This window comes from Oreochromis niloticus, linkage group LG18, assembly GCF_001858045.2.
Source record: "Oreochromis niloticus isolate F11D_XX linkage group LG18, O_niloticus_UMD_NMBU, whole genome shotgun sequence".
In the NCBI taxonomy this organism is placed as follows: domain Eukaryota; kingdom Metazoa; phylum Chordata; class Actinopteri; order Cichliformes; family Cichlidae; genus Oreochromis; species Oreochromis niloticus.
In genome coordinates this window covers 7,338,614-7,362,969 of record NC_031982.2, presented here as the reverse complement: position 1 = coordinate 7,362,969, position 24,356 = coordinate 7,338,614, and the positions used below count along the sequence as shown (strand labels likewise).

At 41.7% G+C, this 24,356-nt stretch overlaps 3 protein-coding genes across 4 annotated transcripts; 1 reads left to right on the top strand and 2 right to left on the bottom strand.

The window, feature by feature from the left end:
- The first annotated feature begins 1 nt into the window (after nucleotide 1).
- LOC100692220 (WD repeat-containing protein 48) lies at nucleotides 2–9,385 on the top strand. 2 transcript variants are annotated; one of them, XM_005475939.4, is made up of 18 exons: nucleotides 2–133; nucleotides 857–997; nucleotides 1,136–1,211; nucleotides 1,294–1,506; nucleotides 1,674–1,762; nucleotides 2,785–2,886; nucleotides 2,966–3,190; nucleotides 3,343–3,417; nucleotides 3,643–3,745; nucleotides 3,840–3,937; nucleotides 4,575–4,682; nucleotides 4,797–4,893; nucleotides 4,990–5,085; nucleotides 5,309–5,414; nucleotides 5,568–5,655; nucleotides 7,372–7,448; nucleotides 7,548–7,740; nucleotides 7,845–9,385. In XM_005475939.4, exons 1-18 carry the CDS (start codon nucleotides 86–88, stop codon nucleotides 7,938–7,940), a joined length of 2,031 nt encoding a protein of 676 aa, XP_005475996.1. In that variant the 5' UTR covers nucleotides 2–85; the 3' UTR covers nucleotides 7,941–9,385. The 2 variants fall into 2 exon arrangements, with proteins under 2 accessions (XP_005475996.1, XP_003457470.1); XM_003457422.5 differs by having other exon boundaries at nucleotides 1,133–1,211.
- A 155-nt stretch (nucleotides 9,386–9,540) lies between these two features.
- Nucleotides 9,541–15,740, bottom strand: gorasp1a (golgi reassembly stacking protein 1a). The gene is made up of 10 exons (XM_005475938.4): nucleotides 15,726–15,740; nucleotides 14,831–14,965; nucleotides 13,991–14,071; nucleotides 13,651–13,854; nucleotides 13,453–13,539; nucleotides 13,227–13,357; nucleotides 11,797–11,929; nucleotides 11,610–11,715; nucleotides 11,379–11,522; nucleotides 9,541–11,026 (listed from the first exon to the last, which is right to left on the bottom strand). The coding sequence occupies exons 1-10, from the start codon at nucleotides 15,738–15,740 to the stop codon at nucleotides 10,596–10,598; spliced, it is 1,467 nt and encodes a 488-aa protein (XP_005475995.2). The 3' UTR covers nucleotides 9,541–10,595.
- Nucleotides 15,741–16,279: 539 nt separating this feature from the next.
- On the bottom strand, nucleotides 16,280–23,867 carry LOC100698898 (cysteine/serine-rich nuclear protein 1). Its single transcript, XM_003457447.5, has 5 exons — nucleotides 23,710–23,867; nucleotides 21,205–21,425; nucleotides 18,463–18,725; nucleotides 18,078–18,380; nucleotides 16,280–17,800 (listed from the first exon to the last, which is right to left on the bottom strand). Exons 2-5 carry the CDS (start codon nucleotides 21,422–21,424, stop codon nucleotides 16,835–16,837), a joined length of 1,752 nt encoding a protein of 583 aa, XP_003457495.2. The 5' UTR covers nucleotide 21,425; nucleotides 23,710–23,867; the 3' UTR covers nucleotides 16,280–16,834.
- Nucleotides 23,868–24,356: the final 489 nt, after the last annotated feature.

The window sequence follows — 24,356 nt, the reverse complement described above, 5'->3', positions numbered from 1 at the left end:
AACCACATTACCCAGAAAGCCCAGGTACATATGTTTTCTTTTTTTCCGGATGTAGCATCACATGAATTGACTGTCAACATGCAAGATGGCCACGCATCACAGGCAAAATGCTGCTGGGCGGAGGAAAGTACAGGTAAATTAGAGGCGTTACATTATTGGTAAATTTGTGACAACGGCAACATCGGGGCCTCCAGCTTAAAGAGGTTCTTCACAAACACCCGATAGGGAGTAAAAGACACCAGCACAAGATAGCGTTGCAGTTAGGTGTCATGACTCAAGCCGGCTAACCTATCTAGCTTAGCATACGTGAGGTGTTAGCGTCATGTGCTAACGGTCGCTTCCAAATGATTACATGCTTTTGCAAACATTTTTTTCATACGAGCAAGTGTAAAATACTTTATAAGATGACTACAGATATCGCCTGTCAGTACAAAATAATAACACCCCTCCTTGGTTGCCGTTTGAAGCTGTTACGGCGTTGACGGAAGCTAAGCTAGCTACTGTATCCGGGCTCCGTCTAATTGCTAGTGAAACGTACGCGTCCAGGCAGGTCTGTCGTGAACCGTTGCCAGTATGCTCAGCTGCCGTAAAAATAAACATTAAAATTATGCACTTTCCTTGTTGTTAAAGTGAAACCGGTTTGCACTATATGCCAGTGTGTGTGACATTTAGTTAAGCTCTGTGTTTGTCTCGTTAACTCTGCAGGTCCTTGGAGTGCAAGTTCACGTTATACAAGTGTTAGCACGTTAGAGCTTAAAGGGTGGGTGTGTTGGGTGGGTGTGTTGTGTGGGCCAAAGCAAAACAGGTCGAGATTAGGAGTCTGAGCCCAGCGCCCATTCTCCTCTCTGTGTTCCAGGTATCATATGTCATTAGAGATGAGGTGGAGAAGTACAATCGAAACGGGGTGAATGCACTCCAGCTCGACCCTGCTCTGAACCGGCTCTTCACTGCAGGGAGGGACTCCATCATCCGGATATGGAGCGTCTACCAGCACAAAGTACAGCTTCTTGCCCTGCTCCATTATGCTAAAATAGTCAACTCATTTTACATAAGGCAGCTGCTTTAGTATGCATTTCTCAAATCCCATGCCTAAGACCGTCTTAACTGTCCTTGTCCTCTCTTGTTATCATAGCAGGACCCGTACATTGCATCGATGGAGCATCACACAGACTGGGTTAATGACATAGTCCTCTGTTGCAATGGAAAAACTTGTGAGGTTTTTTTTAAGCTGTTCAGTTCACCCAACATTTTATTTTGAACCCCCCGTTTCTGATTAAAAAAATTTGCTTTCAGTGATATCTGCCTCATCGGATACAACAGTCAAAGTATGGAACGCACACAAAGGGTTTTGTATGTCAACGTTACGAACACATAAGGACTACGTGAAAGCGTTGGCTTACGCTAAGGACAAAGAGCTGGTAGCATCAGCAGGTCTGGACAGGCAGATCTTTCTTTGGGATGTGAACACACTAACAGCACTCACTGCTTCCAACAACACTGTCACCAGTAAGTAAAGATTTTGCAGTCTGACACTAGTATCCATTTCTGTCCTCTGGACAGAAGCTTAGATTAGATGTGATTTGTACTGAGTGTAATTTGTATTTAGCATGACTGATATGTTTATGTCAAAGTCAGTCTGTACCTTTGGACTTAGTATATTTTGTCTCCAACAGCTTCATCACTGAGTGGGAACAAGGACTCAATCTACAGTCTGGCTATGAACCAGATGGGCACGGTTATTGTATCAGGATCCACAGAAAAGGTTTGTGACACACAGATGGACAGATTTACACAGTGCCCAGTGTTTACACTAAGGAATAAATGCGAACTTTCAGTTGTGTTACATTTTTGAAAATACTGAGACATAAACAGCTTCACTGAGCAACAATCTGTCTCTCTAACTACAATCACTTTTAAAAGGACTCTAAGCTTCAATAACTCAGCTCTCAGGAGCGCCACGGGTACCAATTATAATCACTGAATGGTAACTCATTCAGTGATTATAATTGGTTTTTAGGGTCTCTGTGGATTATTACACATCTCTTAGTCCTGTTTGGGTCCCTAAAATGCTCATAATTGTCTTAGGGGTGATGTATAATTTGTTAAATTTCAGGTTTTCATGGCATGATCTCTAAGTTGCTTAGACCAGCGTCAAGATATAAAGAACAATTGTTATTGCCTTTTAAACTTCAAAGCATAGTTTAAGCGTTGCTCTGTAATCCAGGTATCATTTGTGATGTTAAATTGTAGCTTCACAGTTTTGTCTAGTTGACAGATTTCAAAATAAACCTCAGGCCTTAACAAAGCCTTTTTAGCCTTCTTCCATTCACTGAGTTCAGTTTTTTCAAAACCTTGAACCTGAACAGTAGAGAATGAATTACTACACTATAATCTAGTAATTGCCTTGTTAACTTATTTTTACTAATTTCTTAAAACGCAAAACAGTAAAAAGTTCTTTCATATTCTAAGTTGTAGTCTTCAGCTCTATGTAGGTTACATGGCTTCAGGAAAATGGCTATTAGAAGAAAACTTCTCTCTCTAACTTCTCTTAAGAATTTGTAAGCAAGTGATAATACAAGTTCTTCACTGACCTTTGGTTTCTGTTCAGATATGCTTAAAGCATTTCCATTAGGCTGTCACAAATCTGTGGATATTATAAACTATAAAGACTGCTTCAAAAATTTAATATAAAGAAAATGCATGAATGGTGTAATTGAGTGCGTACCTTGCTTTGTTTTAGCCCAGTACGATTGTTGTCATTACCCTTCTTGTGTCTTTCTTCAGGTTCTGAGAGTGTGGGATCCTCGAACGTGCGCTAAGCTCATGAAGCTAAAAGGTCACACGGACAACGTCAAATCGTTGCTGCTGAATCGAGACGGCACTCAGGTGAGTTAAATGATCTAAAATGCCGCGGCTGCCAAAGAGCAAAGTTTCAGAATCTAAAAGTCACTGGTCCTCCCCACAGTGCCTATCAGGCAGTTCAGATGGGACCATTCGCCTTTGGTCCCTCGGCCAGCAGAGGTGCATCGCCACCTACCGTGTGCACGACGAAGGGGTGTGGGCCCTGCAGGTCAATGAGGCCTTTACGCACGTATATTCTGGAGGCAGAGACAAAAAGATCTACTGTACGGACCTGCGTAACCCAGACATCCGCGTACTTATCTGTGAGGAGAAGGCCCCAGTGCTCAAAGTAAGGATCCAGCAAATAAGGGCTAGATTTTTGTAATAACTGCATAACAACCTGTGTAACAGTTAATTTCTAGGATATATTTAACCATAATATTAAAAATATAAAAGGACGGGTCCCAGAGTCATTTGGCCTTTTTGCCTTTTCTTGCACAGATGGAACTGGACAGATCTGCGGACCCACCTCCAGCAATCTGGGTCTCCACCACCAAGTCATCCGTTAATAAATGGGTAGGCATGCGTGACACCTCTGAGATCAGTGATCCACTGTCAGTGTAGTGAAGTATAGATGGAGGCTTGTTCATGTGGCCACACCTAACTGTGTTCAGCCATAATTCATCTGCAGTTCATGTAAAATTTAAAAGCAGCTTTGTAATTCTGTATTACAAAAGAGATGAACAAGGAGTGCGGAAGCAATTATTAAAACTGAGTTTTTGTTTTTTGGTGTGTGTTTAGTCTCTAAAGGGAATGCACAACTTCAGATCATCAGGAGAGTATGACAACGACTGCACCACCCCTCTGACACCACTGTGTACTCAGCCAGAACAAGTCATCAAGGGTACTTTTGTTTTTTGTTTCTTTTTTATGTGAAAGTATACAACCCTCCAAATCTCTTTTCCCTCTGTTAACTAACATTGCTGTTGATGTTGCAGGAGGTGCCAGTATTATTCAGTGCCACATTCTGAATGACAAAAGACACATACTCACCAAAGACACTAACAACAATGTGGCTTTCTGGGACGTCCTAAAGGTAAACCACACACTCTGACATTAATGATTAAGATATTACGATATTAGGATATGAGATGTGCTCTTATCCTGGTCTTTATTGGTCTTCATTGCTGATAGGTGGGAGGATAAGTGAAGGAGATTTCAGGGCGTGGCTTGCATCACTAAATGTCACTGATTAGTCGAATATGTCAGAATTTTAAAGCCAAAATTTAAAAAAAAAAAAAAAAAAGCTGCTAATGCAGACAGTGTTTTTGTTCACTGTTCTAAGATATAACAACATGGAGTTACAGCAGAATTGGGTGGTGATGCCCAGCAAGAATGAATGGTTTTATAGTTGTGTAAAATAAAGAAGAGCTGTTGTTTTTGGTTTGTGGGGTTTGTTTTTGGAAATGTTGAAATGATTTTGCCTTATTTTTTTAATCTTCCTGGGGCTGTCGTCCAGGAAGAAGAACTGATAGACCCCGAATGAACCTTTAGTTCTTCTGAAAGTTTCCCAGGCGTGGGTGTTGGGGCGGAGAACACCACTGTGGTTAATTTTTGCTCATCCACCTGAATGAGCTGATGAATCTGTGTGAATTAAAGTGAACTTGTAGGAACGCACACCTGTCGATATCTGTAGTTTGAAATGACCTTTTGTGCTTACATTTGACCTGCAGGCATGTAAGGGCGAAGACTTGGGGAAGGTGGAATTTGACGAAGAGATTAAAAAGCGCTTCAAGATGGTCTATGTGCCAAATTGGTTCTCTGTTGATCTGAAAACTGGGGTGAGTTTCAAACCTGGTAATACAGGAGCTCGTCACATGATTTGACATTCAGTGTTTTCTAGCTGAGTTCTAACTTCACCTGGTTTATTCCTGTCATGGTTATGTGCTCGACAGATGCTCACTATCACTTTGGATGAGAGTGACTGCTTTGCTGCCTGGGTGTCTGCAAAGGACGCAGGGTTTTCAAGTTCCGATGGATCGGATCCAAAGTGTAAGAGATGACATTTTCTATACTAATGAAGGTTATGTAATGCAGAGCCAGAGGTCTAAGTTAGCATTACACAACGCTGATTTCTCCCCTTTGCAGTGAACCTGGGCGGACTATTGCTTCAGGCTCTGCTGGAGTTCTGGCCCAGAACCCGAATCAACCCCATGGACGAGGAAGAGAATGAGGTGAACCATGGTGAGGAGACTGATTGACTGATTCAATTATCCAGTGAATGCACAAACTGCCAAATGTCTGCACCGAGGGGAGCGTCATCGGGGCATGTTTTTTTCCTTTGTCTTGTTTCCCTCGTCTTTTTATCCACTTGGCCTCAAACATGAATTGGCTGCAAACTGTGCCAGTAAGCGCGTTCTAAGCCAAGATGTCATCGAGTTTGTTGATTATGTTCTTGTTTCCTCAGTGAACGGAGAGCAAGAGAACAGGGTCCAGAAAGGGAACGGATATTTCCAGGTGCCACCACACACACCAGTCATCTTTGGAGAAGCGGGAGGTAGAACTCTTTTTAGGTAAGCTCTCACCAACAAACTTTCAGACTTTTAGATCGTAAGTTATGGTCAAGTTAGAAAGTCACTCTTCCCCTTGTGATGTCATCATGTCATTAGAAATGTTCGCACAAGTCCAGCATGTTTTTTTTGATCTGCTTTATTTTTACGCTGCAGGTTGCTATGTAGAGATTCAGGTGGAGAGACCGAATCCATGCTGCTCAATGAGACAGTCCCACAGTGGGTTATTGATATAACTGTAGATGTGAGTATCTCCGCTGATTATTATTTTTTTTAAAACCTCCTTTCCGTTGATCATTTATTAAAGTGGGCCTGTTGTGCTTTTCATCTATCCTGTCATATGCAGTGTTCCACTGGTGGCTGATCATAGTAAACCTGGTCAAAGTTTCACATAATAAAATCAGTGGATAATAATCCCTGTGACCCTATTGGCTGGTCATAGGGTCATAACTTGAAAGAGAGGGGCTATCCTAAATATAATCAGGCAGCGCACAGCACCTAATGTTTTACATTTCTTGTTTGCAAAGGGTAGCCAATCATCAGAAAGTTGTCTGACAGTGAGTGTGAAGGAAACCTAAGCAGCTCATTTCATATATGTTTGACATGAGAGGCTGCTCCGAGACTCAGTATAAGATAAATAAGCATTATTTTTGAACTGTGGAGCATGCAAAGCTAGTCCAAGAATAAAAATATGGAACTGAATGAGCAGCTGGCTTCCTTTTTAAAGCCTTTCCCTTATTTGCCTTTTGTCCTGGGCATCATCTGTCATCTGCTCGTCTAACTTTGGTCTACATCACTCTACATAATTTATTAAAATTAGAAAGCCCAAGTGCTCGTGTCTATATTTCATGCACATTTCATTCAAAAATTAAAAGAAGATTTTTTTTTTTAAATGTGGCATGAGTAGTTGAAGCCCACTGGTTTGGAAGCTTGCAGGAAGAAAGTCATGACTGCTTTTGTTGCTAAGCACTACAAAGTGTTAATAAGTATACTCTAGTTGGATGGCTTTAGTGTGGGAAGGAACTAAAAGCTGCATAAAACAGGCAAAAATAGTCCTGGGTTTGTATTTGAGATTCAGTACCTCTGAGTTTGTGTAACATGTTTTATACTTGGTACAGATGATGGTAATGAGTACTTCCTTGAGTTGCTTATAGACTCAAAAGCAGAATTGTGACTCCTATGATGATTCTGTATCAGTCAGTCGTGGCCAGAATATACAGCACCTTAAAACCTGAAGCAGCAAAATGTTATTCATTTATCAATCGGGTTACTATTTACAAATGTGACCTGACCAACTGTCTGTTATTTCAAACTAAACACTAAACACACACTGTTCTGTATAAAGAGACTAGACTTGCATAACTTGCCTGCTCTAATAGTGATCCACCAACCCTCAGTTGTTAGTGAATGAGTGAACATGAAGGCATTTAGAAAAGACTAGCACTAAAAATGTGTACTTGGCTTTTCAAAAATTGGTCTATACTTAGTAGGGACTAAGGTATTGAGGGACATTAAGGGCTGTGACTTTGCACTTTATCACAACATGATACAAATGTGAAACCTGATTGCAGGAGGTTTCTTGCAGTGAGAAAGCAGAGGAAACTCTGCAACATTGCTGTTAAAAAAGTTCTTCAACCACTTTGTGATTCATTTACTCAAGTTTAATACATGTTATTTTTATCACACGGTCAGAACTCATTTGTGTCAAACAAGGTGACACAGAGTCATTGCTTTTAAAGTACACGGACCAGCTGTGCCTGCCTGCGTAATCACCCCACTGCTCGCCAACAGGCCCGTTCTAAGCCAGAAAAAAGCTCAGCAGTGTTACAAATCCATCACTGTTCTTCCCTGGATGAAGCAATACCATTTTCTTGTATCTTTGTGATGCGACATTTGCACTTAAATTTTGTTCTCACGTTTGAGTTACAGGTCTTTTTTTTTTTTTTTTTTTCCATGACAGAAAAATATGCCCAAGTTCAACAAAATCCCATTCTACCTCCAGCCTCATTCTTCCTCTGGTGCAAAAACTCTAAAAAAGTAAGTTTGTAATTTCTCGTATTTCAGCGAGCAGAGATCCGTGTCACGTGCAGTTCTGCAATGTTCAGAGCCGGTTTTTATACCTTCTTTGTCGCACAGGGATCGACTGTCGGCCAGTGACATGCTCCAGGTGAGAAAGGTCATGGAACATGTTTATGAGAAGATCATCAACTTGGACAACGAGTCACAGACCACCAGCTCCTCGGCCAACGATAAACCCGGGGAGCAGGAGAAGGAGGAGGACATGGCCATGCTAGCTGAAGAGAAGATTGAGCTAATGTGTCAAGACCAGGTGGGCACATCAACATGCTCTATCTGGCACTGGCGCTCTGTGCATGCACTGAACACAACTTCTCTTTCATGTTAGTAACCTTCTTTTGTTTTTGATTCGTCCAGGTGCTAGATCCCAACATGGACCTGCGAACAGTTAAACATTTTATCTGGAAGAGCGGAGGGGACTTGACACTTCACTATAGGCAGAAGTCCACGTGAAAGTCGTCATTTTTAAAAGCAGAACTCTTTGTCATTTGCCAATCACCACCCACCTCTGACATGTAGTACCCCAAAACCCCATTGTGTGGTCAAGAGTCACAGTATCAATGAGAATCCAGTAAAATTTGTGGGGACATGGCTCATGTTGTATTATAGGAAACTGAGAAGAACAGGCCGGCGCAGCCAACAGACACCTGGGAAATAAGTGGTCCATATTGGTTCTTTTTCTTTTTTTTTAAGTTTGGACTTAAATGTCTCCTCTCTGCATCCTTTTTTTTCCTTGTTCTTCTTCCTCAGATCTTTGACTGTCCCTGCCCACCCTTTCCTGATTGGCATTTTATTTTTGAAGCGACTGAAGTTGCAGTACGTGTTTGTGTATGTATGCACACGGATGTAGTAGACTGTCTGTTCTAGTACATTCCAGGAAACTGTCCTTGTTCTACAGACACTTCAGTCCCGTCTCAGCAGTATCACCAGTTTAGGAGTACACTTGGTCACTGGGTAGCCTCACAGTCCCTCAAAGACAAAAACCCCTCCTCGGTTCTGTCGTCGACATCGTCCGCATTAACTTGAACTTAACCTTGGCTTAGACATCCAGTTAGTGCAGAGCTTGAACCTCATCGACAGAAGCACTCCTCGTTGTCTTTTGTTTTTAGCGGTGTTATCCTCAAAGGAATGAATGTTCTTTATTTTGTAAATATATGTACAACATTTTTCATTTAAATTACTTTTTCTTTTGGTTTTGCAGCAGTTTTCTTTTTGTTTTTGTACAGTTTACTTAAAAAAACAAAACACACAAAAATTATTTTTCCAAATCCCTACAGCACATTCATGGTCATGAACGCTAAATGACTTGAATGGTAAGATTTGCATTTGTTAATTTCACTGCAACCTGAAACTTGCAGTTAGTATTTGTGTAGGTCATCTTAGCAATTGGGGAAATTATATATAGGGTATATATCTTAAACAGTAATTCATGCTTAGATGCTCTGCGTTTGGTTCACGAGCATGGACTCTGATGACAGCGAGGTTTGTTCCTAATGTATATTTCATTTAGATTCAGTAGGAGTTCAGTGGAGCATAAATTTAACTTGAAGGGGAATCTCATCTGAGATAACATACGAACATTCAGCCACTGTGGGAACTTCACCAAAGTGTAATAAATGCTAACATCTATCTTGTCGCTTGGTGTGTCACCAAGCCACAACAACGGATCTTTTCATTGTAAATTCCTGGAGTTTAATTTTGCCACGAGTGTGTGTAATGCCATAGCAGGAGGGAGGACGCATCGAGTGAGCTCTAATTGGCCAAAAGTAAAAATAAAAAACCAAGATGGGTACAAATAATCAGGCCATAACTCTGCAATATCCATTATTGTAATCATTTGTGAAATATGTATATTTTAGGCATTCAAAGAAATAAATTGGAATGGTTTAACAATGACAGATTTTACCAGGATTATAAATGGCTGTCTCGAGTTGTATTGTGTTGAGCTGATCCAAGTGAAATAAGAGAAACGAGGGACTCCTTTTTTTTTTTTTTTTTTTCCCCAGTGATTGTTTAACCATCAAAGATTCACCCATTTCACATTCATCAAGACTTTGCACTCATTCCTAATAAAACAGACAATTCATTGATAAAAATATCTGCAAAAAATACTTTTTCTTATTTTACACACTAGCACCTACTTGACCAATGAAAACTATTAAGATGCCCCTAGAAAGAAAACCAAAAACTAAAAAACCATCAATTACTCAAGTATTACTAACTTAGCAGTCTTACATTTAATCAAATACTTTACATTAGCAATGCATTGTCTATGAAATGCAAGGTGGGTATAATCTAGTGTTGCATAGGTCATGGAAATTAAAAGGGGGCATAAATCTGGCTATACAGCAGTAAACATCCGTTTTAAACTTATTACAAAGTACATCATTGAACAAAATCTAATTAAATATTAGTGTTAAAAACAAAAGTAAAACGTGTGCTGACCGTTTCTATTCAGCATCGTCCCACAGTGAAAGCCCTTTAAAGTCTAGTATGGAGGACAAAGTAAAACGTCCCATGTCTTATAATTAAGTGTTTCTTTGGGTAAGAGTTTAAACGACGTTGCTTCAAAACATTAAACGTAACACTGCACCACCACCAAAGACTATGGCGATTAATCTGAGTGGCCAACCGTTTCGTAACTTCAAAAAAATATTGATAATTGTTCTTGATATAAAGGTGCAGCTGTGCTTTGCAATATGTCTGTCTTTGGAAAAAATTCAGGTTTTGTCGCATCGGTGTACCAGAAGCAAAGTCTCATTACCCGTATGATCTAAATTTGCACTCGGAAGGAAAAAGTTTGACCTTTAAAAATTGTTCTGGCTACAACTAAGCAGTAACTGTAAATTCTCACATACAAAACACACAGAAGATTACTACAGTGCCTTTTCCCCACCCATCTTCTGCATTAATGCTGTAGCCGTTTCATGTAGTGTCACCAATCTGCTGATGCAGTCTTACATGCAAACAAGACAGACTGACAAGATAAAGTTTCCCTCTGATGATCTATCCGAAAATCATTTCTTTAAAAACAAAACTGATTGTCATCGACACTTTGCATTTGTCTGGTCTGATTTAAGCCTACTCAATATGTGACCTCTTGGGTTCCTACTCATCATCATGATCGTGGTCACAGTGGTGAGCAGAAGCCACGTGCAGAGGCTCCGCGATCTCATCCACTGACCCGAGAGTGTCCTCGATGGCCTGAGGTGGAGACCTGTCTGCAGTGGACTCCTCGGCGACCAGAGACGGGATGAGATCGACAGGAGATGAGCGAGGAAGGTCTTCAGCGGGCACAGAAGGCTCAAGAGAAAAAGACAACGCACCTATAGTTGGACTTTGGCTATCACTTGACTCAATGAGAGAGCTCTGTGGCTCTGCAGACTCTGTGAGCAGGTGGGAGAGTCCAGCTGGTGGGACGCTTGAATCAGCAGACGAGAGAGCAGGAGTGAGGTCTCTGGCTGCCTGGGAGATGTGCTCTTGTGGCTCATTCTGGTGATCTGCTGATGATGGGAGCAGAACACTGTCCTCCAACTCTTCTGTAGTAAAACAAATATGGTTGAATTCAACAGAAGTGGATGAGAGAACTACTTTAACATACAACATATTTCAGTGGCAGATGGCTAGTTCTCACTGAGCCTGGTTATACTAGAGGTTTCTTCCTGTTAGAAGGGAGTTTTTCTTCCTACTGTCGCCAAGTGCTTGCTCATAAGAGATGTTTGATTGTTGGGTTTTTCTGTGTATTATTGTTAAGTTTTTGCCTTACATGTAAAACACTCTGAAGTGACTGTTTTTCTGATTTGAACCTATATAAATGAGACTGAATATTTTTCTTAAAACTGATGCGTGAAAGTCACTGGACACTGATGAACAGCTGCCATACTGACTTACCAACACCAGATATCTCGCTTTCCTTCTCCTCATGCATCGCCAGCGAGGTGTTTGTCATGTCAATGGATGACATGGACACATCCAGCCTGTCCACCAAGTCTGAAGGATCGGGGTTCATCACTGCCATTTCAGAATCAGAAAAACCTGGAAAATTCCAACAATAAAAAACATGTGTTAAGAAGATTTTTGCAAATACAGCAAGATGCTAAGGTGACCAGAATCTTAACTGACCAAGCTCGGTGACCCTTTGAATGGGTGGAGGTAGATAAGATTCCTCGAGGGTGACCTGCTCCAGGTTTAACTCTTCACTATTGCTTGAAGGTGCCATGAGAGGTGCCTGGAGACACATGCACACGGTGAAAGTTATTGACTGGTGTCAGCTTCTCAAATGTGAGATTTTGCTGTATTTTACTGTCACCTCTGTGTATCCATGCGTAGGCAGCTTTGGAGAGGGTTTCTCCTCAACATCAGGGGCAGAAGGCTCGACTGTTGATACTTCTGGATTAGCAGGGATTCGGTGCAGGTAGCCATAACCGATGCCGCAACCCAAACTGCAGACAAACATTTGCAGATGCTTTAAGATATAATACAACAACTGATTAACAATTTACACATGAAATCATAGTTGCAACATGCTAGGCCATCACCAAGTAAGAGCCTATTCTGGGAATGTCTTATTTTAGGGATGTAAGCCTGATAGCCCACTTTGATTTTAAGTGGGCTGGACCCTTTTCTGTTGGTGTAAACTACACGTATAATAAATGTGTAAATAATAAATATGAGAAAATATAGTGCAAGTTCAACAGTTTGTCCTTGTTTTTCTACACTATAATGAAATCTGTCACTATGACTCTCTGGGCTTAAATTACAGAAAGAGTTTTACTAGCTCATTGCCCAGACTATCCTGTAATTTAAAAATTGAAAGTTCTTGTTACGTCACAAAATTTTTTATTTTTTCTGGTTTTCTAAGGAGCTTGGAAAGAAAAGCGTCTGGACTTCTTTAAGTGGCTTGAAGATGTTTCACCTCTCATTCGAGAAGCTTCTTCAGTTGTAGGGTCAAAAGGTGGAGAGTCCCAGATTTAAGCCCTGTGGGAGTGTCCCCCCGACTGGGACAAAGGACCCCCTAATGATCCACTACCTAATCACATGAGCCAAGGTGTGAAAACGGGTGTGGGTCACAATCAGTCAAGGTTTCGGGTGAGCTCATTGTGAAACCCGTCTTCAAGCCACTTAAAGAAGTCCTGACGCTTTTCTTTCCAAGCTCGTTAGACTACGATGACCTGGATGACTGAGAACCTTCACAGCATTTTTCTGGTTTTGTTTTTTTAGTGTGAGCCCATTGTAAAAACCTGAAATTTCTATATCATAAAGTGAAAAAACAGGAACTTTTCTTTGATTGAAGTGTTTATTTATTACTTAATTACTTTGGTTTAGTTAAAATTGCCATAAGTGAGATAGGAAAAGCTGTAAAACATGAAAATACAGTTAAAAGTTTAAAATGTATACCTTCCAGTGGACCCGATCTGAGTCTTTGAAAAAATATGGCCCCTGGGCCTTAGGGTGTCAAACCTGTTTTATTGGTTTACATTTACAGAAACAGTGTGTGAAAGAAAGTAGTCCATCTTCCTGTACTCTCTCTCTATGTAGCAAATTACTTAAGAAATCTAAGCCAGCTTAGCTGACTCCTCCACCCCCAGTTCAAATATGGTCACTTCTGCCTCCAAAAATCTAAAAATAGTGGGGGCAAAAACACTAACACGCTTTAGAATGTGGAGTCCAGAAACCAGTGGGTGACACGACAATGATTACATCCATCTTTTATATACTGTCAGCTGCATTTGGCCATACCTGCCCTCTCCTCCCCATGCTCCATTTGGTGTGACCACCACCTCTCTGCAGAGGTCCGTTTGTGTGTTGTACACCAGCAGCTTCAGAGGTTTTCCTTCATGGGCCTCAATCAGTGAGAAAAAGTCTTCTGACTGCAAATGACAAACTCTGAATTAACTACAGGAGGTGCAAATTTGAAATGTTCATGCCACAAGTAATGTTGCATGGTTCTAATAAGAAATCTTACATCTTGCAAAACCTGATCTGCCCCCACAATATAGTCACTGTGGGGCTGAAGCCCTGCCAGTGCAGCCGGTGAACTGGCTTCCACATCCTAGGAGAAAGCAGAAACAAAAGATGAAGCCATAATGGACTCACAGCTACAGAAGCTGAGACTACAGTGAAGCACAATGCGTTTTAGTAGTTCTTTGATGATGCGACTCACCAGGACATGCCAAACATTTTCATTGGCTCCCTGGTAGCTGCAGAAGCGAACACTAGCACCCAGCAGACCCTGCCCTCCCCACATGCTACTGGGCACCACCTCCAGCTCACGAACCCTCGTGGTTTTAGTGCTGTACACCTCCATCTTCACTGCTCTCTCCATGTTGGCTTTCAGAACCTCCTTCAGAAGGTCGTTTTCCTCATTCTGGTGTGGAATAATTAAAGAAGACAACAATTGTAGCAACCAGCTGTGTTAACCTTCTTCTTTTTTTCATGTTCATCATATATACCCACAGTCGCAGTGAATAACCAGTAAATGAAATTGTTGTAATCAAACTTACAAGTCTCTTGTTGTCAAGAGACAGGATGAAGTCGAAGAAGGGCTGCAGGCCAGCCTTCTCTGCAGGGGAATTTGGCTGCACCTGTCAAAATAAACACAAGCAAGTCTGCACTTTAATCTTTGAAGAAAATGATTTACTGGAATGTTTAAATTCAAATTAATATATAAGCAAGCAAATTTACAGAAAACCTAAATATTGCATCATTATTTTAAAGAAAAAAAATAACAGCGTCGCAAACGCACATCTTGATCACTCGCATCGATTTATCAGTCAATCGACTAACCATTTAAGCATCACTGAACTATAATCTAAAGTACTGCTTGTATTTTTTGCTGAAGCATGAAATGGTTATAGGAAAGCGGTTCGTTCTAAGCCGGTAAACATTTAGTTCCATATACTGTCGTCGCGCTAGTTCTTCTACTTGTCAAAAGCATCACTTCCGGGCACTTATTCAAACAGAAGCTCAGTGGACTCAGACTTCTTAAAAGACTTTCCTTTCAACAAGTTATATGTTGTGCTAACATTTTATTTCTTATTAACACCGTTAATAAATACGTCCCTAATGCACAGCTGCGCCCACAATGACACGTAAGCTCCTTCTCTTCTGTCAAGTTTGTGAAACTACGAAGCTAGCTACCTGTTAGCATACCACACAGTTCATGATAAGCTGCTGTACATTCAGCTCCAGTTTCAGAGAAAAACGAGTCACGTTATAAGCCTTACACCGTGCACATGATATCCATACGTCCCTCCTTCGGATGCTTCTGAACTCTGAGATAAACCCATTTCTGCCGGGAACTCGTTTAAAAATTACTGTCATCAGAAAATACCGACAATTACCACGGTTGACAGTTCTCGGCCATCTTGTCCGCAGCCCAAACCAGTCGAGCATCGCTGCTGTCGATCCTCGGACACCGTGCAGGGTCGCACGTCATTGACAGAGTAATGTTTATTTGCTGCCTCATACTTCAGATTCTGTTAAAGCGGCTTCATATTTCAGTGTTATTTGATGTGACTCAGCTGCAAAGTTAGCAGATTTCATAAACCCGTATCTTATATGATTAGTACCCACAAAACATATTCAATTTTTAAAATAAGGACTTTTTCTATTCTAGGAATGTTTTTTTCTTTTCTTCATATTTTTTAGCTTAATGGCAGCAACACATATCAGACAAAGTTAGGACAGGGCCATGTTTACCACTGTGTAGCATCACCTCTATTTATAACAGCAGTCAGTAAACATCTGGGAACTGAGGAGACCAGCTGTTGGACTTTCAGAAGAGGAATGTTGTCCTATTCTTGCCTGATAGAGGATTCTAACTGATCAACAGTCCTGGGTCTTATTTTTCCTACTTTTTGTTCCATGATGCTTTAACTAGTGAAAGGTCTGGCCTGCAGGAAGGCCGGACTCTTCTACTCCAAAGCCATGCTGTTGTAATAGCTGCTGATTGCAGTTTAGCATCATCTTTCTGAAATATGCAAGACTTTCCATGAAAAAGATGTCATGTGGATGGATCATATGTTTCTGTAAAACCTCTATATACGTTATTGATGGAGCCTTTCCAGATGCGCAAACCGCCATTTCCACAGATACTGGTGCACCCCAATAACATGAGAGATGAAGGTTTTTTAGGTGCTGATGGAAAAAGAAAAAAAGAATTTAAATTGTGATTCCTGTGACCACAGAACAGCTTCCCACTTTTCTTCAATCCACTTTAAATGAGCTTTGACTCACAGAAGACAGGATCATGTTCACATATGGCTTCTTCTTTGCACAACATTAATCTGCATTTGTGGTAAACTGTGTTCACAGTCTTCACAATTTTACACTGAGGATCATTATGCTGAAATTATTCCACAATTTGTAGACACAGTTTTAAGTTTATTAGTGAGTCTATGCTCATATTTACTTTTGAAAAGTTCTGCCTCTCTAAGATGTTCTTTTTATAGTATATAGTTTCAAAATGTTGGTCCAGGTCTTTCTTCTTAGTGCCACTTTTTTTACATTTCTAACCTTTCATTACTCCCGTCCTAACTTTTTTGAGACACGTGCATTTTCATTAACTAATAAAATGTCTCACTTTGTTCGTCGCATTTGATATGCTTTCTGTGTTCTATTATGAATGCAATGTGGCATTATGAAATTGGAAGATCGGTGCTTTCTATTTTCATTTAGATTTTACTCTGCACAACATTATTGGATTTTGGTTTGTAGTGTAAGTAGTGGGAGCACCTGGAACAACCACAAAAATAGAGACTTTCATACAAAATTGCACCTCAAACAAAAAATTGCAATCAAATAAATAAAAATATTTTATTATTCCATCACAGACACACTCTGACGATACTGCTAAACACATAACAGATAATCCACAGTGACCCTGGCAGTTATTAAGGAAAAATATTCACATACTAGAGGCTGGAGTCATGAGTCACAGTGGATTAGCTCTATCCTGTCTTGGCCACCTTCCAGCAGTATACACGTGTTTCTATTCACATGGCACCTCTCTCTTCTTGCATACTCTCTGTGGTATGGGCACGATGACAAAAAAAAAATTAAATAACACATCGGATTATTATTATATAGTTTTAGGAAATTAAAAAAGACATATTCTAGGCAAATACTTCTTCAAGGCAAATATTTTTTCAGCAATAGAAAAATATCCAGCTACGAAAAATATGTCATCATCCATTATTCTTTGTACATCAAAATATTATTACAAATACATAAACGCAGTGCTCTGGACATTACATTCTCTCACACATTTTCTTTTATCGTATCACAAGAATTCCTTAAATCTGCTTAAAAAAAAAAAAAAGTTGGGTATCAGTGACTGAATGAATCTACTCTGTGTTCTGTTCAGTTAACCCGATCAGAGACTCCAGGAGCTGGGTGCTCGACTCGTACTGTGGCAAACTGACGGAGCTAAACAGCTGGAGGTGGCGAAAACTGTCTGGGTGTCTGTGCCCTTTGAAAGAACTGTGCAGTGGTCCGCAGGGATAATCGCTGTCAAAGAACTCCAGGTCGGAGTCAGAGGACAGACTCAAGTCCATGTATCTGGAATAGTCCACAGTGGGAGAGGGCGTGTTTGGCAAGCCATCGAGAGAGTCGTCGTCGAAGACGTCTCTGGGTTGATTCGCATTTTCATCGAGATAATCTGTCACCGAGTTCCTGCTTATATTGTCTGCGAATGTGTCGACTGTGTGTGGTCCCGTACTGTCAGTAGTACTGCTGTGAGTGGCAGAGCCGCCGCTGCTGCTGCTGTGCTGTGTCACTGGGTCTCTTTGAAGCCTCAGGTGGCTGTATGAGGAGTAGTTATTATTGTCCGAGTCACAGAGACTAAGAGCACGGCTCAACCCTCCATCAACCTCAGGGAGACTGTGACCCCCGCTGCAGCCTCCTCCTGCATCGCAGTCAGAGGAGGAGCAAGAGGATTCAGTCATATCACTGCTGCAGCTGTTCTCCTCCACTACCAAGCGTTCTGGGATGAAATGGAATGAAGGGGTGGCAGGCATGGTGACAGGAAGGCCAGCCTCCTCTGAGGTAAAGCCAAAGGGACAGCTCTTGTCCTGTGCATCCTGCTCTGTACAGACCTCCTCCTCCTCCTCTTCATGCTGTTGAATCACCTCTGTAAGTCCAGCCCGATCCTCGGGGCTCTGTTTTTCATCTTGCAAACGGCGCTCTAATTCCAGCCTCATGACAGTGTGGATGTAATGAGTCTGCACACGGCAGGAGTCAAACTCGAAGCGTCCCTGAATGTTACCACAGCTGTCCTTACTGCAGCCACACGGGAAATTGGAGTGGTCCACCTAAATGTGACAATAGCAAGGAAAGAAAATTGTGATTTACTCATAAACAGAACCTACTGACTCAGCTTAGTGATTCAGTGATTCTCTGCATCAGTGAGTCACTAAAAAACAAACATAGGTGAAATAATAACCAACCTTTAGCATCTGACTATATACAAGCATACGTACCCACCTTAGACTACAATTTACATTCAAATCAGTCTGAATTACACATGTTGAAACTATCCTTTTTGGAGGGAAGGTTTGGAGAAGAAATTCTGTGTATGTGGAGATGTACCTGACACTTAATGCCCGCCAGACTGCATGCGCAGGTCTCCGGCTCACAGAAGCCTTGGCAATCACATCCACAGGTCTCTCTAGAGAGTCGCAAGGCATGAAGCTGCCTCTTCTCCTCCCTGTCGATGAACTTGACCCCTGCTGCTTGGAGGATGGCTTGACGTTGTTTAGAGGAGAATGGCTGAAGGAAACCTCTGTCCTCCTGATCGCTATCACTGACGTCGCTGTCACTGTCTTCATCTGGGATTTGATCTGTAGTAAGCCTGTCTGCTTCCTGCTGGTCAATGGCCCCACTGGTAATCAGCTGGAGTGAGCACAACAGAAATAAGTCAGATAGGTGTCATGCAGACAGGCACTGCAAAAGTTCAGAAATGAAATGCACCTACTTTGTGTTTTAAAGCTTCTAACCGCTCTTTCCTCCGTCTCTCTCTGAGCCTCTGTCTGCGCCTGTGCCGTTGTTCCAGTGCATGCTCGGATATCGTGTACCGTTGAAGGCTGCTGTGCTTCCGCACCATGCCAAGGGTGGCACCTCCACGGCTGGGTACGCTGGTAAAGCCCTGGCACCGCGGGAAGCTGAACACTGTCACCTGGTCAAAGCGTACGCTGCACGGTCTGCTTGCAAGCTTAGGCCTCTTCAGGATGGAGTGAGCTGGTTGTGTTTAGAAAACAAACAGCAGAATCATCACGTAAACTGAGGAACTACAGTACCTGGTTGTGGTGTAAAATAATCATCTGGTAAATTACACCATAAGTACACGGTAAAACATAAGCATGTTGGTCAGCAAAATCATATATCAGTCCATCCTGGCAAAAAGAATTATGATGCAATAATATTTCCTATATACAGATGTTTTGGGACTCCAAAAACAGGAAAATGTTCGTTGTTAAAATAAACTGGTTATATTTTTAAAACCAGTTTTGTAAATTGGGGTTTCATTTACCCATGAACAGTACACACCTGTGTGTTATATGGTTAAAAATACCTCCTACAGTTCTGTCAAATAAGATATTTTTTGTAATTTTCTCCTCCCCAAAAGCAGGAGAGGCCAGGAAATAGAAATTTATTTTAGGTTTACTTCAGCATAAATAACTAAGACATGGATTTCAAAATGAAGTATTCCCAAAGAATAAGAAGCACATTAAGGCTGAACAGTGACAGAAAAAAAGGACTTTGTTAAATAAAGGGTCCTTAATGACTGTAGTTCTGAATATAGACTAATTCCCCTGAAATTAACCCCCATAATGATAATAAAAGTCACGCATCTGTAAAGTTACTTCAAGCGCACCTATTATTCCTTTCCTTATTATTAAAAATGACAAACGTTTCAAATAATTGTCCATCAATTGTTTGAACCTTATGTCTGTGAGGGGCATCCAATCAGAATAAAAGGAATGGGAGATAAAATGGCTCATTTCAGACAGTGGATTAAATCAGTGTTGGTTGGTTTTGATTATGTGAATCATGCAAAGCTACTCTAGAAGAATCTTTGTATAAAGTGCTGTTTGATGTGTGTATAAAAGGGGCGCTTTAAACAAATTAAGCAAAACTTTAACATTTGACTTTTCAACTTGGTCACCAAGGTGTACACACAGATCCTCAGGCTCTATTTTTTATGTTTCCAAATGATTACCATCAGAAAAAAGAAATCTATTTTGTCATTTTAATTCCTAATTTGCTCTTTCAAGAGCATTGCCACATTCTCACAGACAGAGTCTGCCTTGCTCAAAGTTAAGTGCAGCTTTGAAGTACTGTTCAAGTCCCTTTTCTCCTAATTTCACATGAAGCACAATTCCAGGAAAAGATTCCTTGATGCCGGATAAATACGGGCTGAGTTGTGACACAGGCTTTGCAGGTCTCAGCGTGGCCACTAGGGGACACACTACAGGTGCTTCACTACAGAGGCCAGGGTCAACAGCTGAACACAAAGGAAATACCAAGACGGGTCGATTGCAACAACAGGCTGATCAACAGAAAAGAGTGGGGGAGAGACGTGATCTGCTTTGCTGCCTGCTGCTACTTGGGTGTTTATCACAGTATAATTAGGCACTGGCAGTTTAGTTTTCAATCCATTCATCGGGTTACTGCTTGATGTAACAGTTTGGCTTCAACAAATTGCCTGACCTTCACACATAACTGAGGCTGAACTCCAGTTGCAAAAGTCAGTAAACAAGGGAGACCAGCTGATTAAGCTTGCCTCAGCTGCAGTTTGTCCAGGCACTTCCACACCGAATCCATCAAGTCTAGCAGACACCGTGTTTGTCCTGTCCAAGAGATTACTGTAAATATTCTGAAAACATTTCCCCCAAACCTTTGTTTATTTGGACATGACCCAAAGCATGTCTCTGTGTCTGTCTTTTCCCTCCTCCAGCTCGCTCTTCTTATTTTCACCTCCCGATCCTCTTATTTCCTCTGTGGTGAACCATCGGCCACCCACAGACCTCTCTGTGTCTCTCCTCTGGCTGCCGGTGCCTCGTTACGAATCTCTGTCCTCTGGGACATTCAACTTCTCCTCTTGCCTCGCTCTCTAACGTGTGTGTGCTGTTGTTGTCTCTCAGTCCATCTGTGTGCCAGTTCCCTTCTCCTTTATGTGTGTGAAATGTGTGTTCTGTTAGTGCAGCTTGTTTCGCTTCTGAGGCTCAAGTATTTGTTTAGCGGCACCTGGATGTGGCTTGATATCCTCCTGTATCTACAGATCTATAATTGCGTCAGCCTGCCCGCACATTAACATCTCTGGCAATCCTGTTCTTTGGTGCATCAAATTTTGTGACTATAAGCACTTCCAGTGATGATAGATGGGGTGTGCAGCCTCATGATATTTGAATAAAGGCCATTAGATATGGCTTGTTTAAAGTGACCCTGCTATTCAAATCGATTCCACAACTTCCTAGCGCTCAGGCAAATGATCTTCTACACAACCGACCAGGCAGTCCAGAGGCGAGCCATCCTGCCTCTGTGTTATCTAGAACAGCCCTAAGGTTAGCGTTTTCATATCAGTCAGTCATAACTGTGCTGCTGCGCGGCGATAAGAGACACTCCTATAAAAAGCTGATGGGAAAGTGGACAGATAAGGAAGAGGTTTGCATTATTTGAAAGACAAGGAAAAAAAACAGCTGGTTTGAAGACTTACTGGGCAAACTGGTGGGTGAAGCAGGGCTGCGAGGTGTAAAATTTTGATTTTCAGAAGAGCCGCGCTCTCCGTCAGAGTCTGACTCTGAGGAGGCAGGAGAGGAGAGGGAGGATGGAGGAGACGAGCAGGAGGAGGAGGATGAGTAGGCATTGTCATCAACCTCTGCAAACTTTCTCTTAAGGATGCCTCTCATTGTTGCACTGCGGTGGGTGATATGCATTCTGCAGAAGAAAAAGGCATGGATTTTAGTCATTTACAATTAGATCTTATGCAAATCAGCACTTTAATACTGGAACAACTGTTCAAGACAGCTGAACGATACTGAGACAGCGCTGCGTTTCCACGTGTATTGGAAACTGAGAACGTAAACAGCACGTTTCAAAAGCTAAGGGAAAGAACGATCTTCCTGCCGAAAGCTGCGTGTCAGCTGGTCGAGCCAGTTTCAGGCCACAAGTTTGTTTAGGCGAATTCAGTCTTGATAGTGATTATCCTACAAAGTCATGTTTCGTAAGTGGAACAATGTCAAGAGAAATCTTTTGTTGACTAACAACAAGATGAGTTATATATTTAAAAAGAAAAAAATATCAACATTTCTTTTTCTTGTTCTTTTCCCCGCTGAGTAATTAACATTCCAGTGATTCCTCGAGTTTTTTTGTGAAGAATTCGTGGAAACGGGCCGTCCAGTGGTTGTGTGCTAAGAGCTCGGGTGGGGTGGGTGGGGGTGGGGGACGTAATGGTTCAAGTGAATGCTATTTTTGGATGTGAACATGGAAATACAAACTCTGAGGGTTGCACACTTTGTCAAGACTTTCCCAAACTACTGAGAAAAAGTGAGTAGCAACAGAAAATAAAAGCTGTTAGGCACAAGCCCCATTTACTGCTTGCTTGTTTGAGGGCTGCAGCAGATGACTGCTTTTGTTCTGCTAAGTATTTTCAAATACTGACCGACCGGTTTGAGCCGTATAAGCTCTGAAAACACAAAGCACAACTTTCTCAAAGAAGAACTTGGTTTATATATGTTTATGTGGTTTTGCTTGAGAAACATTAAAAAAACTCAAAAAATGCATGTGAGAATAATATTGTAGAAGTCAGTCAGTGAATATGCAGGTTTCCTATTTTGCCCTGTTATTTCAAGGAAAAAAACAATTAAAATGTAAAGCCTGGCATATAGCTCTTATTCTTCTTTGCCAACATTTAGAAACATCTGCGCTGGGCATGCTATTGTGATCCAATAGTTAACAGGACCGGGATTTAGACTGAACTTAACACAAGCGACCGAAAACATACCACACACACCCACAGTTACACCAGAAGCATTTCTTTTTCTTGTCAGAGAAAAGGAATGTAAACCATTGCACTGACAGTCTGTCACTGCCCTAGACTAATACACAGTCAGCCAGGGTCCACACGGGGCTTCTGATAGTCTGCAGTAAGCAAATACCTTAGACCAGTGAGGCTGTGAGGCTGTGTGTGTGTGTGTGTGAGAGTGTGTGTGTGTGAGAGTGTATGTGTGTGTGTGTGCACTCAGACTGAGCAACTTCCTGGATCCATCAGCAAATACGAGATGAAACAAGAGACTTAGCTCAGCTCCTACACTGTTTACACAAAAGGACTCATTGCTACAAAGACAGCTGGAAAGGAATTTATCTCAGGTGAAAAGCATCTGCACAGTCACGCTCAAGGTTTCCAGAATCAGAGTGAGAGTTGTGTCTAATTAATACTGCAGAGCAGTGCTATTATAGCACCCTCTTCTTCCAGTTCTATCACATTTATTACATTTAATATCTGACAGAGCAGAAAAGCCTCACAGTTCGCCTAGGTGTCCGCTGAGACCACATCAATAATTTAAAGGTTCAAAGCAGCAGCAGCAGCAGCGGCGAGTGCGCGTGCGCGTTCACGTGTAACAGTAAGAGGGAGGTACTACACTGTGTTAACGCACATAAGTGATTAAGAAGAGGTTGCAGGACTTTTAATGGGGAAAAAACGTACTTCAACGCCAAAATTCAACAACAATACAAGAATAGAATAAAGCGTTCAGACAATCATTAAATGCCTTAAGGAATGTTACACGGGGTTTTCACTGGAGGAGAGTAGGAGTCGTTTCCTGTTTGGCATAATAACAGTCATTAGGCAGCTGACCTCTTCACCTCGCGGAGGGAGACACACACACAGCGATCATATCAGCCACAATGACAACACTGTTCCCCGCTGCCCGCTGCAGGGCAAACACTTGCGGGCACGGTCCCATTTAAACCAGCGTAAGCGCAGCAGGACACACACACACACACACACACAAACAAGTTTTCTTCAACATTACTCTTATCCGTTAAGTGTTAAGATGTGAAATATGAAGCAGAAAAGCAGCATAACTGTAACTTATCACATTTCACAGAAATGCTACACAGTTCTTATAAGCATAAAGAGAAGTGAAAAAAGCATTAACAATTTAAGGTCACTCTATAGGCTAAAGTATTTACTGACAGAGAGTTTTTTTTAGTTACTCACCACAAAGTAACACACAGCATAGTAACAAAGAAGGAGCAAATTGACACAAAGTTACGTGTCCTGTCCGCCGTCCAGCCAGCTGAGCATTGTGTGTCCGCCTGTGTTTAAGTGAAGCGACACAGTAGTACCAGTGTGATCATGAGAGGACTGGCTGGGAGCTCCCAAAGACACGAAACACGGCAACAAGATAGTTCACCCCCTCCTCGAGACCTCAACTATGTTTCTTGGGAAATCACGTACACGGCAGTTTCGCCTCATAAAACAGCAACAGCATTTTCGTTTTCATTAACGCTGAGCTTTTTGCATCACTTACCATAGTACGTTAACATTTCAGCACAGGCTAAACCTCGCGCAGAAGAAAGTAATAATATGTAAGACGCTAGCATAACAATGGAGTCATTAGCCTCTACGTAAACGTTTCAAGAGCTCAATATTTACTCGCTAGCAGTATAACAGCTTCCATCATTACTCTGTTATACTGTATCACGATTTTGTCCCATAGAGTCATTAGCCAAAGCTCAATCGTTTAGCTTAATAATCCGGAAGTGTCGGGCAGGTACTCCTCTTGCTTACCATCAGTCCTCTGTGGCTGCCCTGTCTGTCTTGACGCAGACGGTGACACACGTAGAGGCGGGAGACGCCTCTCA

Bases quoted from the DNA above. Each gene is read 5' to 3' on its own strand.
- LOC100692220 (XM_003457422.5), top strand. From the start codon at position 86: ATGGCCACGCATCACAGGCAAAATGCTGCTGGGCGGAGGAAAGTACAG. The intron at 2,887-2,965 runs GTGAGTTAAATG...TCCTCCCCACAG, and splicing joins TGAATCGAGACGGCACTCAG to TGCCTATCAGGCAGTTCAGA. The intron at 3,418-3,642 runs GTAGGCATGCGT...GTGTGTGTTTAG, and splicing joins AGTCATCCGTTAATAAATGG to TCTCTAAAGGGAATGCACAA.
- gorasp1a (XM_005475938.4), bottom strand. The intron at 13,855-13,990 runs GTAAGTTTGATT...ATTCCACACCAG, and splicing joins CTCTTGACAACAAGAGACTT to AATGAGGAAAACGACCTTCT. The intron at 11,027-11,378 runs GTAAGTCAGTAT...GTTTTACTACAG, and splicing joins AAGCGAGATATCTGGTGTTG to AAGAGTTGGAGGACAGTGTT.
- LOC100698898 (XM_003457447.5), bottom strand. From the start codon at position 21,424: ATGCATATCACCCACCGCAGTGCAACAATGAGAGGCATCCTTAAGAGA. The intron at 18,381-18,462 runs GTAGGTGCATTT...TGCTCACTCCAG, and splicing joins TAGAAGCTTTAAAACACAAA to CTGATTACCAGTGGGGCCAT. The intron at 17,801-18,077 runs GTACATCTCCAC...TGTCACATTTAG, and splicing joins TGGCGGGCATTAAGTGTCAG to GTGGACCACTCCAATTTCCC.